The sequence below is a fragment of the Manacus vitellinus genome, unplaced genomic scaffold, assembly GCF_001715985.3.
Source record: "Manacus vitellinus isolate BGI_N305 unplaced genomic scaffold, ASM171598v3 scaffold_11_pilon, whole genome shotgun sequence".
Taxonomy (NCBI): Eukaryota; Metazoa; Chordata; class Aves; order Passeriformes; family Pipridae; genus Manacus; species Manacus vitellinus.
This window is the reverse complement of record NW_021938895.1, coordinates 15,516,020-15,534,392: the sequence shown is the minus strand read 5'-3', so window position 1 is coordinate 15,534,392 and position 18,373 is coordinate 15,516,020. Positions and strand designations below refer to the sequence as shown.

At 36.2% G+C, this 18,373-nt stretch overlaps 1 protein-coding gene across 19 annotated transcripts in view; it reads right to left on the bottom strand.

Annotated features, from left to right (window-relative positions):
• MYT1L (myelin transcription factor 1 like) overlaps nucleotides 1-18,373 on the bottom strand; it is a 299,550-nt gene that overhangs the window by 39,936 nt on the left and 241,241 nt on the right. For 12 of the 19 annotated variants that reach the window (XM_018088859.1, XM_018088858.2, XM_018088864.2 and 9 more), the window contains 4 exons: nucleotides 17,732-17,968; nucleotides 15,932-16,053; nucleotides 15,506-15,568; nucleotides 14,940-15,008 (listed from right to left, as the gene is read on the bottom strand). In XM_018088859.1, the coding sequence (XP_017944348.1) occupies nucleotides 14,940-15,008; nucleotides 15,506-15,568; nucleotides 15,932-16,053; nucleotides 17,732-17,968 (491 nt within the window). The remainder of the gene's footprint in view (nucleotides 1-14,939; nucleotides 15,009-15,505; nucleotides 15,569-15,931; nucleotides 16,054-17,731; nucleotides 17,969-18,373) is intronic. The other 7 variants (XM_018088868.2, XM_018088869.2, XM_018088870.2 and 4 more) reach the window with 1 other exon arrangement.

Below are 18,373 nucleotides of genomic sequence, written 5' to 3'. Positions count from 1 at the left end.
GTGAAGCAATTACCAAAGGGTCTGGTGGGCACAGCTGTATGACCTTGAATCTATCACTTCCTGAAAGTTTCCTAGAGGTTTGGGATGACTTTAACATCTACGAGTCTGCAATATTAAAAAAGGTCAAGAAATGCTGAGAAAAACTATCAGATTAGGATTGCTAAAAGCAGAGGAACAAAAGCATAACAACTTCCATGTAGTCTGTGGCCTTAACCACTCACTAAAGTTGTTGGTAAGGGATCAGCATAAGCCAGCATGAGCCGTTCCTAAGCTATTAGTTTATCTGCTTCTTGTTTGAACAGAACTGTTCAACTTGTGCATGCACAAACACTTAAGAGAGGGATTTTAGAGGATCACAGGAAAGGAGACAGTTGGATCAAATGCATGGGGGAAAGAAAAGGCAGAGTGGGAAGGATGGAATGAAGAACATGAAGAAAATCCAATTTATATGTCCTTCTTCAAAATAGTGTATCTAATATTGGAATGAAAGACCAAGCGTACAAAATATTTCTAGGCCTACATACTTAAGAAAGAAGCAGAAGTCCTGCCTCTAATGAGAGTTCCCTTAACCTAGCAATATGGCAAAGCCATAAATGATTAGGATTGTAAACTGTTGTGAGTTATCTGGAAAATATATCATGGGCAGCATGAGGGCTAAGAGATTTGCAAAAAAACCAAAAACCCCCAAGCCCATTAAAATAATCCAAGTGACAGAAAATGTAATGGGCCAGAATTTTCTTCACTATTAACAACTTGTTTCTTACTCTCTTGTTCCAAGAGAGCAATTAAAAAGATGATTTTCAGTGCACATTCAGAAAGGTAAGATAAGGAAAATGTAATCGTTTGGTGTAAAATGTGTTTAGGTGATTAATTGCATCTTAAGGCTCAGAGATATCTTTTGCTCCACGTGCAGCCACTGCACTGTGTTCATTAGTAACCTTGAGAAATGCTGTTGTGGCATGAAGTTCCTTATACTGGATGGACTTTTACATCTCATCTGCATGTCCTTCTATCGGAAAACACGTGCCATCCAATAACAGGGAAAGGTTAACATTTGGATAAAGGAAGCAAACTCTCAAGGGTTTCGCTTTCCCAGACAGATAAAGCAGATACTACTTTCTATTTTGGGGTGAAGAATCTACAGCAAAAGAGTAAAAACTCCAGTTTTCATTTCAGGAAAACAAGCAGCTTTTTCCCTCAAGGCCCAAAGCCTAAGTGAGGAAACGTGAAAATACTGAGTGTGAATTATATCAGACTGTCGGAAGCAGTCTAGTCTAGTAAGAAGGCTAATGAACAGTGCAGCTAAGGGAAATCACATTTTGTTACCAATTTTCTGTGGGACTTTATACTAATTTCTGAAACCTTCTCAAGACTTGTTCTAATTTTTCATGCGATTGACTTAAGACTCATGCTCCACCTACACCGACTTTTTAGTATAACCTCACTGTTGAGCCTTGATTTACCTCAGGTATGCAATGTTAAGCATGACTTAATTCATAGTGAAGGGAAAAACCTTTAGTGAGAGTGTATGTATAAACCTATTTGCAAGGAGGGCAGGCTGGGCATTACCACAGCTATGCCCACCCCTACAAGTACTCCATCCTACTGCCTCGAGGTAGAGTCCGGTAGTAGACACTAGGCAGACAAATCAGATATAATGAAGTAACGCCTAGGAGGGTGCAATATTTTTTGTACTCTTCCCAGCACCAACACTAAGCTGCAAGTTTGCATTGCTGCAAGATGTTGCTGGATGTTTATGGGCCTGAAGCCCTCAATAGCCAAGGCTGAGAAAGCTAGCTTGTTCATTCTTATGAAGAAAAGTCTACAAATACCTAACAGGATGGTGTGGTGAAGGCACAATAAAAGTTTTCCCAGAGCTGAGCAGCTGAAGGAGAGGCAGTAAGAGGATAAAGGTCAGCATGGAAAAGCCAATTTTTTATAAATGAAAAAAATTACCGTTAGTCTGCTCAAAAGCTGGAATAGTTGTGGGAACTCTAATCTTCACAAGACTAACAATTTGACTGGACAAGGTCCTGAGCAACCTGTTCCAACTGGACTTGTTTTGAGCAGGAGGTTAGACTAGATAACATTTAGATATCCCTGACTATATAATTTTATAATTCTGTAATATATCTTAAAAACAGTATCAGAGAGCATACTGTTTGGCCTCCTAGTGGCAGTACAGATGCAGCCCTTCCTTACAGACTGTTCCAGAAAGATCACGCACTACCATCCTACTTGATTTCAGTTCCTTCTGGATAGTTCAAGTTCAACCATCATCCAATTTATCCGTATAGTTGTACATATTCAAAATATTTGTGTATTTCTCTGTATTTTTATATATTCTTTTCAGCAATTGAAAACGATGATTTTGAAGTCTAGTTTGCAGAGTTAATGAATGCTCAGAAATTCTCAGTGAGGTAGATGAAGTTGATCACACCAAACATCCTGATCAGTGAGAGGGACTGCACCTGAGATAATACTTCCAGTTTCTACTCTGGGCACGCACCTGTCTCTACTTAGGAGGAGTTTTCTGTCTACCCTGAAAGGATGTTGCAGCTGTCTGGGTAGTAGTAAAAGAAGCAACAGAGCTTTTAGTACAGTATTCAATAACCTGAAATTGGTGTCATTTCACCCTAACCTGTCAGACTGGATGAGGCAGTTTGCACATTATGCGAACAAAGGAGGCATCCCTTCAGTGAGGACAGGAAGCACTGATAAGACTATTAAAACTGTTCCAAGACAAACTATTCTTTTTTCTGTTGGAATCTGCAGCTGTATTGAACAGCACTTTAAGTAATAATTCCAGCTTCATAAGAATGTTCGAAGGTATCATTACGTAGAGCACTTGAGAATGAATTGTGCTTTTTATTGCCATGGGATGTGCTCTGGTGTCTTTTCTTACTTTGGCCCTCCTTACTTTCTCTTTAAAGTCAACAAAGGGAGAAAGCCCACAGTTTTGTATGATTTCCCATTCTGCAACTCCCATATGATAAGGCAGTGCAAGTTTGGTTTATACTGTAAACATCTCACAAAAGAGTTACTTTAAGTTCGGAGTCTAATTGCTGCAGGAATAGTTTCTTAAACAGCTGTGCAGAGTGCCAGGGAGGTTGGATACAAACAGGGATAAATAGCTGTGCAGCACAATGGCTCAAGCTCTACTGTACCTTAGGGCTCAGAGCTCCCATGCACTGCAGAATTAGAAAAGCAGCTTGGAGTGAGAGGCTAACTTTGCTTTACGTGATTTTTACAAGAAGAAGGTTTCTGTCTGATTTTTTAAAGCAATACACTTCTTTTCCAAAACCACTTCCTGTTTTAGTGTGCTTCTAGTCAAATAACCCTGAGCATCTATTTACTGCTCCTTACTCTGATGTCTAATTGACTTGGTTAGTGTTGATACAGAACTTGTCTAAACTTTGATTAATATTTTTCTTTTTCAAGGCTGGTGAAGAAGAACCATAACTTTCTATTTTCAGAGTGAATGTTTATATCTTCAATTCAAACACTGCCAATTTTTTTTTTTTTTTAAATCACTATCCTTACAAACATTCCTTCAAATTAAAAGCCCCCTGACAAGGATTTGGAAGAATACTACATGGGGCAGGAATATTGCTGCAACACGAATTCTCTGTTTTGATTACTCTGATTAGCTCAGAGTTTGGGATGCTCAGCTATACATGGTATGGAAGAAGAGCATCTTATTAACCTTCTGGCATGAAGTAGGGATAGGCATAATTCTACTCAGCACTCCTTCAGCCATAGGAAAACCACTAATTTCAAGATGAATATAGAATCAAAAGAAGTTCAACTGAACTGAACCCAGCAAACTGCATCTTACAAAAATGTCTCCCATAGGTTGCCACTTCCCAGAACTTATTGTTGTCAGCTGTATCTCTTGCACAGAATGTAATCCATTGGTAGTGTCTTTAGAAACTGCCAAGTTCCCCTTTTTATGGTGAGGGAAATTTTAAGAAAAAGTACCCTTTGGATAAATATGCATTACATTTACTTTACCTTTGAATGGGAAGTATCTACATCACCATGAACAGACAAAAAAACCCCCTTTTCTTAGTCTTAAAGACAAGGTCACAACCTTGAAACAATGGCATTTAAACTTTAAGATGGAAAAAAATTATTTTTGAGATTGTGCTTGATTATATAAGAATTTATATGAAGATATAAAACATACCTGGTCTGTGGTACGTTAACATTCACAAAAATTATACAGAAATTGGAGATATGTGGTCCTGACGTGTTTACTTATTACCATTTGTGAATCAGCAGCATTTATAGCATTTACTCTGGGTTTGGTAGAGTTAATGTCAAAATTTGTAAAAACGGAATTAAAGTCAGGTAAACTATTATTAAGCATAGTATCCTGGATACAAATTTTGCATATAAACTGGTAGAAAATTACCTCTCATATGCATTCAATATTAATAATTTTTAATTTACAGATGTTTATCGGATCAAATAGAATTCAAACAGAAGTTAAAGTACTTCCTTACCAATGCTTGACTAATTAAACTTCTAAAACAAATTATGATAGGACTCTGTCTACAACAGTATCAACCTGAAACTGTTTTTTTCAAGTGTAAGAAGTGAAAACTCTGCATGGAATTTGGCCTCTCACTCCATTAAAAACATGCTGCTCAGGAAAACCTTTTCACAGTTACAGAATGTAATCTTGGATCCAAAGTCTGCTAAAGACAGTGGGAGGTTTTGCATTGATGTGGTTGCCCAGAGCAATTGTGAATGTCCCATCCCTGGAAGTGTTCAAGGCCAGGTTGGATGGGGCTTTGAGCAACCTGATCTAGTGGAAGGTGTCCCTGCCCACAGCAGGGGTTTGGAACGAGATGATCTTTAAGGTCCCTTCCAACACAAACCTTTCTGCGATTCTATGATTCTATGACTTAAAAGGACTTTGGATCAAGCCTCAGTAAAGAATTTGAACCGATGAAAGACTTTTTCTGTGAATGTGAGTGTTGAGGATTAAACCTTAGGTGGCTTAAAAAAGAAAAGAAAAAATTCCTTAATTTCGTTCTTTCAGATTCTTCACACTTAAGTCACAAAAATTTCATTGGTTGTTATTCAAGAAGCCCCTTCTTCATTATACCTATACTTATGGAAAATACTTACGCTTTCCTGACAGATGTTTCTCGATTAGTGCATCAAACAAATCACCACCTACAATGGTTCCTGGAGAAGCCTTGAGGAGAAACCCATAATCTATCATTTTGAAAAATTATTCAGTTATTTTCAGATAAATTGTTATGATTTCTCTGGTTTGTTTTTTTTCTGTAATTTGTTTACAACTCTGTTCATGGGGAACAAAACCAGTGAATTATCTCTGCAGTGTCCAACATAACAAACATTTACAGCTTTTAAATTAAAACTTATTTATAAAATTCCCAGCAGTTACTGAATTCACTCCCCTTTAAAGAAGAACTCTGGTATTTAAAAGAAAAATATACAAATATTTGTGAGAAATAATGAACATATTTTTATTTTTATACCTATTGTCTGACATAATGTCTGATTCATGGCAGAAATAGAGATTCAGGTCATAAAGTCAAAAGCAAATTTTTTTACCTATTAAACTCTGAATTCAGCATTCAGTAGACTGCATTTAATGCAGGATCATTTAATTTCTTTTAGCTATCATCAGTTTATACAAGAAAACAAAAAGTCCCTAAGCTTACAGTTTTACAGGCAAAATGAGTAAGTTGTAATTTTGTAGGTCTTCTTCAGAATACTTTTTGTGTGCATTATGTGTTCAAGAAAAGTGCCAGACTGACTGACCTGGAAAATATAGTTCTCTACCTGTAAAAAAGAAAAGAAAGTCTATGACTTGTTTTTCTTATAAACTGCATGTGTATGTTTTGATTCCTTTCCTGCTTAATATAGAAGAAAAGTGCTTCAGCATCTAATCTTCTTTGAATAAATTATATTTATAGCTCTTTTAGCTGATCATAGGCTTTCATAATGATGTCCCCATTAATTTGCAGTCTGAAAATTTGGAAACTACATCCCATTCATGTCAGCGTACTGTTAACTCCGAAGCCTGAAGATGGCATTTTAAATATCACTCTGCTTGACTACTTTTCAGCTCATAATTTGAATGAAACTATGTAAATAGTATAACTCTGGAAACTGCGCCTTAAATATGTTATTCAGATTTAATTTTTATGAAAGGTCTGGGTTTTTTTCCTTTTTTACCACAGTCCAAAAATAATACCTGACAATAGTAATGTGCTTATACCTCAGTCCTCCTCACATACTGCTGAAGCTGACTGCAGTATAAGCACAGTCAAGCATACAAAAATAATTAATGATGGCCAGTGTTTAAGTACTCCTCAAAATCTAAGGTTGTTTCACACAGTGTACACCAAATGAGCCCATGCTGAAAAAGCACAGTGTTGTTATCTGTGGAAGAAGAGAAATCAGCAGACTTTGAAGCAGTGGAAATTTTGTGTGTTAGGGTAGAAGAGTAGTTCTTACATGCAGATGAGCAAATGTAAATTCCACTTACTGGGAATACAAAAATATTGTAAAAGAAGATTATGATGAGGTGTTTATGAGGGACATGGGATATTTTAGAGATATAGAACATTGATAGAGATACTACGGTGCTGCAAAAAATTGTGCCACATAAAGTCCCAATTGCACTGAGATAAAAGTAAAGGGATGAACTTAACTGCATGGCAAAATCAGATGTTACTGTGCAGATACAGACACCACGTAATTGAGTTAGCAACTGGCCATTTTAAGAAAACAAACAATGCAAGGAATTTTATAACTTCAAAATATTTAAAGAAGGCAATCAAACATGAATGCTAACCCAAGAGAGCAGCTGAGGGCATCTGCCCAGATCATCACTGTAGTATCTTAGCGTAACTCCACTGAAGGCAATGGAGCTATGCTAATTTACACCAACTGAGGATCCGGACAGTCACATTTAGGACTTCAAGTGACAAAATTACTTTTATTTTGGCATACATATTAAAGGGTTTTGGCAAGTCTGACCAAACACAGAAAGTGCAAAACACTGTATTTTTAATTCCCCTTTTAGCAACTGTATAGTTTATGCAACTTCCCACGGGGATTGCCTCAGCACTTGGGATATACCACAGCATCATGTTGCAGATCTTTGCGGATCTGGATGGAATGAGCAATTGGTTATGATCTGTTGATTTGAAGCAAAAGTGATCAACATCACAATGGGAGTTTGCACAATAACCAAACTGTGCCAAAGAAAAGACCCTTGAATTGATTACAAGCAAATGCCAGGCTGAATGAGATCAATTATGTAGGACACATTCAATGACAGAGAAGTGTGACCAAACCCAAGGAAGACAGAGGCAACTGTACAAATGGAAAAACTCCAAGACAAGAAGGCCTTAGAGAGATTCATTGGGCATATTAACATAGCTAAGCAAATTAATTGATAATTAAACACAACTCTCAGAATAGTTGCTTAGAAACTGCACAGAATGGCACTGGAATGACTGACAAGAGAAAAGTATCGAAAATTAAAATAAACTGTGAAATAAACATTCACTCTGAAATACTTGGTGATTAGAGAAGAGCTAGGAACTAGGGATTGTATCTTCAAAACTGCCTAAGTTGTTATTGCAGACGCTGAATTTCACTTTCAAAGTTAGGCACATAGAAGTTGCAGGGATGTGGATACCCAGCACTTACATTCCTCCTAAAAACAAAGTTTAGACTTAAGTCATACAGGCCGCTCTGTAAAAATTACTCTAATTCAGTGAATGTTCATCTGAATTGAGACTATTTTGGGTAATAACTGAGTAGCAAATGGTTTTAAATACTGATTAAAATCCAAACAGTAAAAAAGTAGAGCTATTATTATCTCTTGTTTTAAATAATTAAGTCCATAAAGAAGGAGGCCATAAACTATTTGGCTATTGTAGATACCACTATGCAAACAAAGCCTCTAATTTCAGAGCATTTCATAGTACTGACAACTAAGGCCCTGATTCTGCAAGGTGCTTCATGCAAGCAATTTCGTGCCTGCATGGAACATTTCGCAGCATCAGAGGTAGTGATATGCAGATGGCTTTTAAGGAGCTTTTTAGAGAGTACATGCTTTTAAGACTACCTCTCAGTAATGAAAACAACGATGAAGAATCTTATGTAAACAAAATTCAAGTGTTTTCCACTTTGGAGACAAAAGTTGACAAACTTAAGTGAGAAAAATGGAATGACTCAACCTTACCAGAGCCTGAATGAGTTATTCTAACAGAGAAAAAGCCCAGCCACTTCCATATGTAAAACTTATTGCGACTACAGAGATGAGGTTGCTGCAGATGATGGGTTTCTATACAAAGGACATTATCATAACACCACACAACATGAGGTTGGAAATGCTAGGTATAACCTACAGTGCCCATTTGAGTATTGAGAAGTGCAGGAACAGAGCCCAAGGTGTTCTGTTCTGGCCAGGCATGCATGCTGCCATCAAAGATAAGGTATCCAAGTGGAAATCTGCAATAAATACAGGAAACAAAAATGCAAAAAAAACCCACTGAAACCACATGAGATTCCTAATTTCACTTGGCCCAAGGATCTAGTTGAACAAAATGGGAAAGATTATTCCTTATAGGTGAACTAATAATTAGGGATCTATGTTCCTTGGTTTTGTTTTTAATAATTTAAATTAGACTTGCACACTAACTTGCAATTGAAAAAAACATTAAACACTACAGTTTGTTCAGTTTCTTTTACCACAACATTGCAGATAAGTTAATAAAACACTGTAATTTACAAATGGCTCACTCTAGCAACTTTTAACATTTCTCCAAATACATCGCATCTGGTCTTTGCAATTACATTTTCTATACAAAAGTTAGCTAAAGCATCAAGGAATTTCAGAAAGTGTCTACAGATTCAAAGGATACGTACTTAGCATCAAAGGAGTATTTCAACATAACACAAGGTTACTTACTAGGCTCAACAATCTCAGTATTCAAGAAAAACTGTAATGACAACTTCTATTAAGTTTCCCATGTAGGAAAAAAAGACATAAACAACAGGGGTAAAAAAGTGATAATAGGAATGGAAACGGTTCTTCCTCTTGCAACAAAGAGTAATTTTATAAGATAAAAGTGACTGAAAACTATATAATGGGTCTCAGTCTTGCTGCATTCTTATAGGACGACAAATGTAATCTCAGCAGGAAAATGGAAGGGAAGGGTAAAAAAGGGAAGGCAAGGCAAGGCAAGGCAAGGCAAGGCTAGGCAAGGGATAATACTTCTGTGCAGATGAAGCAACAAATGTACACCCAGGAACTGAACATCAGAAACACCTCAACTGGAAAACACAGAATGTAGGTAGAGAAATCACTTCAGCAGCTAAGCAGATTTCTGCAGAAATAACTGGTTTTATTAGATAAAGTAATTGTATATTGGGAGAGCTATCAAGGTTTAAAAGAGTATAAGTACTGATCAATGTCCAAGAATAAAGTGGTTACCTATCTAACAAGGGAAATGTTTCTATGGTGTTTTACTAATATATCCTACTAATTTTTGTTTCTGGATTTTAAATTTTTCTTTTAGAAGGCCTAATTTTTGCCAGATGCCTAAAGCAAGGAAGAAGATAGTATTATTTTTCAGTAATATTTTATTTTATGTATTCCTAAGAATAAAAACAACAGAAGCTTCCCCATTTCTGAGAGGGTATCTCTTCTTCCTAGTTCTTGTCTAGCAAACTGCAGTAAAATCACATCAATAAGAATCAATAATAGGGATTACAGTAATATGGAAGAGCATCTCCTAGAAGCATGAGGTAAGGATATCCTTTCTATCCAGAAAAAAACTGTATTTCATGGAGTAGTTTTTCCTAGAAGAGTTGTGGCTAACAGGGAGAGCTTCAGAGAAGTTCACTTTTCCATCTGAACACCGCTAGGATGACACATCTGGGAACAGGGACACAAAGATGAAAGGAAATTAAGAGAAAGAGTATCAGATGATCAGCAAGAATATGGAAATTAAGGTAGAGTGACACGGAAAAAAGATGGAGGCACAGAAATTCCAACTCACTTCCTTTTGGAGAACATGGAAAAATAGACTGAGCTCCTCACTTTGAGTTAAGAAGAGATGTGGAAATCAAAAAGCTTTCATTGCAGTGAGGGAAAGGAGACTGTACTCCTCCCTGTAAGTGCCATAGGGAAATACCAAAAGACATGCACCACAGAAAACAATGACACGAAAAATCCACACAGGTGCTTTGGAACTGAAGAATCGGGCTTATTACAACAGTATTAGAGAATTATCCAAACTTACAGGCACCTACTCGAACTGCAAACCTTTCTGAGGTTCAGATTCTTTAATATAAGCACTAATGGGATTTTCAGGAAGAAAACTGACCCAAAGAAATGAGAGTAAATGTTGACAATATGATATTCAGTTCCATGGCAGACCAAGCTAATACTTAGTTTTCCATGGCCTTTGAAAAACTGATTATTTTTACATCAAAGTAGCACTAAGTAGAACTAAGGTTGTAATTTTCTGTGAGTCTCTGGTACCGGGTTCTCTGGTTCTCACATTGGCAGGACACTGAGTAGAAATGTTCTCAGCCAGTATGCTACATTTTGTCTGGGATTGATTTCTGATGATCAAAATGTGTCCTTTTAAAAACAATAATTAATTTTAGCTTTGAGCTGTTGTTATTGTTTTGTTAGGTTTGTTTTTTTTTAAATTTTGTTTTGAATAATATTTAAAGTGCTTCAAAATGTTGCTTTTTAATAGCATTTATAATTCCACAATGGAATTACAGTTTTGAAGTAATTGTAACTGTTAGAAAAAGCTGCTATGATAAGGAATAAATAAGGAAAACTGATAAGAAAAAGCCCCTGGATAAGATTAAACTGGAATTAATTTATGAATATTTTAATATTGGTAGCTGTCACTGGGTGGGCTGTTAATTGCTTTCCCATCATAGTTAAGCTTAGTCATCAGTATAGTATCCCTAGGTCCTTTAAAAATTAGTTACTTTTCACAAGTACTATAAACCAAAAATCTTAATACTGGAAAAGTTTGGATCCTTGCCAGACACTCACTTCTGCAGAGAGCCTTAAAGCTGTTGACCTGGTTTGGTTTGGTTTGGTTTTTTTTTGTCAGCAGTAGTAACTGAAAATTAAAGCAGAAGAAATTCTTTTATTATTTGGAGATCACTGACCACGCTGTGTAACTGCTTTGGTCTGCTGATAAACTATGCACAAAGATTCTCTTGTTTCCACCTGAGCTTCGGATGAAAGTGGAAAATCGGGCAATCTGCATGGTAAACCTGAGCAAGAACCCTTACAGATGAGAAGCATGGGTGGTAAGGAATAATTATGCTGACTTTGGAACAATTTAACTGAAAACTGTAACATTAGTATTCTGGGAGCCAGGATATGTGGGTGATGGAATCCTGGAGCCACAACTACCAAAAGGCAATACAGTAAGCATAACTGTTAAGCAAAATAAACTTTCATCTAACCTTTCTGGATTCTTATATTATTTAACTGATATTATTTATTAATATTTTTTGAAATGTCTGCTATTTTATATTTTAGTTGGGGTACAAAAGGACCAGTGTGCTAGCAAAAGTCCAGTTAGGACACTGCATTATACAATATTTGTGTGTGTTGAACAATACACAAGGAGATTATGTATTGGTAAAATGTGATATAAAGGCTTTACCAGCATATATGTGATATTTGCCACACGGCAAAGCCACGAAAGTATTAAATCCTTCCAAACTACGCAGTCCAGAAATATGATCCCTACGCTGCACTATCAATTCTTCTACTGCACTATCAACTGTTCTCTGTACCCCACACATTAAGCAAGTATTTGCCAGAAATCTTACAGAGGTTGAAATCTTTATGGAGGACTGGAAACAACTACATTGAAAACATGAACAAGAAATAGAAGATGAAGAGATGAGAACAGTACAGATTGGTAGGGACAGGACAGAAGGGATCTCAGCTTGGGATATAGGCAAAAAATGTGTGTACATTTCCCTCTACAGCCTGGGGCAGGAGCCAAGGTTACTGATCCTCACTACCCTTCTGCTGTCAGAAAATATGTATGAAATATAGCAGCAATGTTCCCCACCTCCTCCTGGTGCCAGCCCATGCAGACCACTAAACCTTCTACTGCTATCTGTTATGACAGCAGTCCAGGTCACCTGTATAGCAGATATCAAAAGTTCCCATGGTGGCAGGTGGCCTGACAGAGAGTCAGTAGTATCCCATATTATGGAATGGCTTCTTATCAGCTTGCTCATTTTAGAAACAAGGAAATTATACTCCCAGACCTCACACATAGAAATATAACAGATGTAAATGAAGTACTTCACAGTTCAAAAATTTCAAAATCAAATTCGCTTATATAGCTTTGGTTTAGCTGCTTTGTGCATACTCGTCACATTTACATGATCACATCTTCTTCCCTCTTAAGCAGAGAACAAGAGTATAAATGAGAGCTGTATAAAGGATGCTGCCTTCCATAGGACTCCTACTTCCCTGCTTTGAAATATGTGTGAGAAATGCTAAAATACTTTATTTCTGTCTCTGTACCAACTTCACTGGATGTAGAGACAGAGGACAATGAAAATATAAATGTGATGGAGGCTGGAGATGGGCTGATCAGACAAGGAGCTTGAGACAGGGAATAATGTAGAAAAAATGATGAAAAACAGGACAGAGCAAATGGGCCAAGTGGAAGCTGGGACTTTCGGGGTAGGAGAACAGATGTCTGGCTGTTCTGAAACACTGGACTCTGTCCCACTTTTCAGAGTTCATCCCTTTTCACAAAGGGTCAATCACTCATCATGTAGATCTGCTAAATTCCCACAGCTCCAAGCAAATTCAAGGGTACTTGGCTTTGAGACTATACAGTTCTATACAATGTGAAGAACTCTGACAAATTGAGCCCTGAAAGTATCCAACTGAGCAACTGAAATTATATGTCTAATTTTTCTGGCTTTAAAATGGGGATAATATCAACACTGACTTATGTCAGAGTATAACTGAAGATGAAAATAAATTAATTCTTTTAGAACTGAGATAAATTAATTAGGAAACACTCAGATGCAATGGTAGTGACAAATGTGTGAGTGAATTAGTAGCTACATCTTCAGAGTGCAGTTTGAGAAAACTGCAGTGAATAACAGACAGGGCCTCACATGGGATAATGAGGAAAAGAGAAGAAATTCATTAGTTGCTTAGGCAGTGATTACTGTCTGCCCTGTGCAATGATTTACTGTTATCCTGTGGAAAAATACATGATCAGAAAATGAAGGCTTGCCACATAATGCAAATGCAAAAGTGGACTGAGTTAAGTGAGCCTGCTTAAAATTCTGGCATTTTCAAATTTAACAAAGTTTTATGTGTTCAATAGGTATAATGATACCTGCTAAATTAATAATTTATGCTAAATGCTAATAAAGAATAGATGCTAAACCTAGAAATATAACTTCAAATTATTTTGTTCTCTTTGCTTAGGCATAGCTTGAAATAGGTAGAGAGAATGGCATGAGACAAAAGTGAGGTCTCAAATGTGTTTGGTTCTTTTTCTTCCTGGTCTCTAGTAGATAGGTTTGATGTTTGAGAAAGGCAGAGGAGATGTGGTAATTTTAAAAGACAAGTAGAAACTTTATAAAGGGTTAAAGCAGCAAAGTATGTGCTTAAAACCTTCACGCTGCCTCAAGAGTCTTATCTGTGTTTTGCTTATGCATTTACATTTCCTCCAATTTCTACCACTTGACCCATCACAACCCAAAATCCAGGTCTGAATCCGAGTTTCTCTGGGGTGTGCATATCTTTCTCTGTTTATACATAAATGTTTTCCCTGATCTCATTTACATCCCCTTTTGCATATCCCATAGCCTTCCGGCAGCATATACCAGCATGACCTAAGCTAATAATTTCAAAACATTATTTTTGACTGTGTGGAAAAGAATCTAAATTTTGCACCTATTGTTTACATCTAGCAACTAGAGTAGCTAAGACTAGAGAGCAATCTTATTCCAGTAGTTTTCTTATGCTTGCTTTCTTATTTTTTCCATGGTTTACATCAAGATTGTTTTTTTTTTTAATGAGGGTATGTACTGAACTCACGAAATGCTATTTAAGGTACTCATGTATTGTAAAGACAGAATATTTCTTAGCATGGCAGCATAAGCTATCTATTCATACTTTTTCTAACCAATTTTCTTAATTTCTTGTGAACATCTTTCCATGTTAACCAAAGTACTAACTCAGGAGTACCACTATCTCACAGCACTAAGAAATGCTATAGCTCTTCCACACAGAGAGTTGCAGTAGAGTATATGGTGCAGGAAGACAGAGCAAAGCTAAATCTCTAACGTCCATTGTTCACAATTTTTAGTCCAAAGAAATGAAAGGAATTGTAAAGAATTAATTTTAAGTTGGGGAATAACTAAGTAAACACTGAAAAACATAGTTAAATGAGAAAATGCATTAGACTGATAGCCATGATACGAACCTGGGCAAAATTATGCGTTTGGGAAAAACAAATTGTTTTCTCTTCCCTCCAATCTGTGTCTGAGAAACTACAGCACTTTACTGCTTGTGTAATCAGAAGTGTTTCATCAGTCTAATTGTATGAGAATTTTCTGTTCTAACTAGCAAACCAAAGTTCAGAAAAAAACTGAATTCCAGAAGTTCTGACTTTTCTCTATCCCTATATCTAGTGAATACACAAAAGGAAATGCTACGTCAACAGATTTATGTATAGAGCCCCCCTGTATGGAATTTCTTTAAGAGACTTCAATGCATGTTCCAAGCAGGATCAGCCTCTTCTGCAGCAGCTCTCCAGACAGTGTTTCTAATTTCTGATACAACTATACACAATTTTCAGTAAAATAAATATTTATAAAGAAAATATTTGTTCTTTATATCTTACTTGAGTTCTTGTGAGCTTGTGGCCAGCATACTTCGAATGCTTTTGTCAGCCAAGGGACAGCCAGATAAACTGTAAGACATGGCAGGACATACAAGTATGTTAACCTTCTCATTAGCTGAACACTCCCAAACAAACACAACATAAAAATTAAAAAGTAAAAGTTTGTAATGCAGAAAAGCGATGGGGCAAGTGCTGTAATATTGAATTCTGTAATATAGTTAACCCTCTGAATATATTTAGTTATCAACATTACTTCCAATATTACATACTGTAAATGGTCTTGTTTGTTTGTTTGTTTCTCTATGAACTAGTAAAATATAACAAAAATATTTGAGATTCCTGGGTTAACTACTTAAATGCTTAAGAATACTTTGGAAATTTTAGTAATCTATTTAAAAATAAAAGACGTTTATACAACACACAAATTAGCATGCTTTTAAGATCAACATATATTACTCAAAGGGTTAACACATAGTTCAACGTTTTACTTTGACAGCATTGTTGAGGTAAGCTGAAAACAATAAATTGAAAAGACAGAATCCACCATGAAAAAAATGAAGTCACACCTTCTATGTGAGGCGTAATTACCAGTCACATGACCACTCCCATCACACCCTGGTGTTGGACATCTGCCACCAAACAAAAACAAAAACAGCCAAAATAGTAAGTATGTTTAAAAAAAAAACTTTTAAAAGTTTCATTGTTTCCAGTTTAGCTGCAATGACTGCAAGGGGTTTTAAGCATCCTAATCGAAAAGCTGCAAAATGAACCGGTTTAAATGAAAATGGCGTCTCAATACAATATAGCATCATTAAGAACAAGCAAATACACATTAGCTTATCACTTTACTTAACTGGCAGTTTGAAACATTTATATGCTGCAAATGTTGCATGCTCATACTGCAAGGCGTATATGTATTCGTTGGTTTAAAAAAAGACAAAGAGAGAAAAGGTTAAAAGGAGAAAAATAATTTCACCTCACATTATGCTTACGTTATTAAATCCTTTTTGCTCTCTTTGCATTGAGGATATTTGGGTTTAGGACTTGGGATTGTAACTTCACCAGGATACCTTCTTTCTTCAAGTGCCTCTTGGAAAGGATCCAAATCTTCCGGCTACAGGCAAATATATACACATTAATTTCAACTAGATGAGGTTACAACTTAGATAAAATAATAGTCATCTCCTTCTTATCCCATTCTGATAGAGAAAAATAATGAAATTATTTTATATTCTTTCGCCTATTAAACTTTTGAATTATATTTGAATATTTGATGAAGACTTCACAATATGTGAACTATATATTTCATTTAACTAGAAAAGAAAAAATAAGGACAAACCCCAGCTTTTTTTTATAGTTGTCATATTATTTTGCTCTAAAAGACTGCTTTTTTCCCTAAAGTCACCACAAAGGAGTGGAAAGGCAAAAAAGATGACTAAATACAGTATCTTATGCATCAAAAAGCCACCTTAAATAACATTTTGAAGGATTTAGATAATCTCAAAAATGAAAGAGGAACAATCTTAACATTTACACACAGAATCTTAATCTGGGACAAATCTCAATGGATCTGTCTGGCAAAACAGAATTATATAGTTTGTAATTTACTTTACTGATGTATTCAGAAATTCAAACCCATCTATTTCAGGAATGTAGTGACTGAATGCAGGGATTCAGTGATTCCTGCAGATGGTGCTATAAACACCACTGTAGAATCAGGCAGTTCTGCCTGCTCTGAAAGAATCTGCTGCTTTACCTCACATTTCCTTGACAGTGACAGATTTCCTGCCCAGTCCAATGAAATGAGTAGCAAAACCGTAAGTATCACCAAAGCTGGAATGTATTTGGGGTATCTAGTGAAAATGCCATATTTCAAAGATACTGAAAACAGTTTTACATTTTAATTAAAATTGGTAAGAGATGTGCTACACGCAAATGATTAGCCTAATTTTCTGTTATAAGCCAAGAAAAATCAATCTATAGAAGTCTTCAAACAGCTAAATTGAATTGAGTGCAGGATTTTAAGATGCATAATGGTTAAGGGTTAAAACCTGATGGAGAAAAGCAGTGACATTGAACCTTGTCAGCAGATGTCTTCAGTGTCCTACCTATACTGCGTTTCGAAAAGTAATACAAAAAAGTAATACAAATTCACTAACATATTTTCTCTATTTGCCTCTTCTGTTTAAAGGGTTTTGCTGTTGTCTTGGTATTATGAATCGAAAAGTAACACTGATTTCTAATATCCCTTCACTGTATTCTTGAAAGAATGTATTTCATTACTACAGGCCCTTACACTTAGAGCTATGAAGAGCATGTAAGAAACTTAGAAGATAACTTAAACAGTTGAAAGTTTACATTACACTCTACTGCTTTTTTTTAAATTGATTTCTAAGTAACATATGCCTTCAAATACTCAGCACATCATTTATGGTTTTCAAATTCAGGAGAATATCTTGTCTTCAGAGACGATTATCCCAGTATACAGAGTAACGTAATCTGGATATAGCAAAACGTCTTTACTGCAGAAAATATTTGTTAACAAGATGATGCTGTTAGAAAACATGATTCACATTCATGGTTCAAATGTTGTCTCATGGAACTTAGTCACAGATCAGATGTGTGCCAGAATGATACAGTCCTAAAGATTAACCAGTAGAAAGTACTTTTTGTAGAAAACCACCAGTTTTATCACATATTAATTTTGTTTCCTGTTTCTCTCCAAATTTTAGAAAATTAATGAATTGCCAAAATTAGACTGCAACAAGAACTAATAGATGAAAAAGACATACATTAATCTCTTTGGAATCATCTTCATCTATCCTACTTGGCTTCATTTTAGTGTAGTCCACTGGCAAGTCCCAGCAGTCACCCTCGTTCAGTTGGTAACACCGGTTATTCATCACGGCTTGCCGTTGTGGGGACATTGGCTCCAGTGGTGTCAAAATGGTACAGCAACCATCTCGCTGCCTCTGCTTGTTCATGCTCAGATCCAACGTCCCATTTTCATCGACTTCCATATCAGGATTCTGTCAAAATAAGAAAAATATTGTTAATTTGGCTTCAGTAAACCACTACCTCTTCTTCAATCTGACTGCCTAGCAGAGTGATAAAATGCTTTTCCATTCCTGTATAGATTGTAAGCATTGAGCCCCCTCCTACACATAGCATGATGCTGTTACACAACATTAATGCTGTTAAAGTAGATTTCTTCCTGAATGGTTAATCTGATGTTTTGGGGGAAAAGGAGAGAGTCTTCAGTCCCCCTTCTGCCAAACAGCACATAGGTGCAAAATCTCTTACATAAAGGAGAAATCTGTAAAGGTACTTTCTTGCCATTGTCTTTATATTCTTGATTTATTCTGTCACAGGTGAATATGAGGTAACATCTGCATAATTCTTGTTCTAAGTCCTGACATCTGTCTGGGTGATTG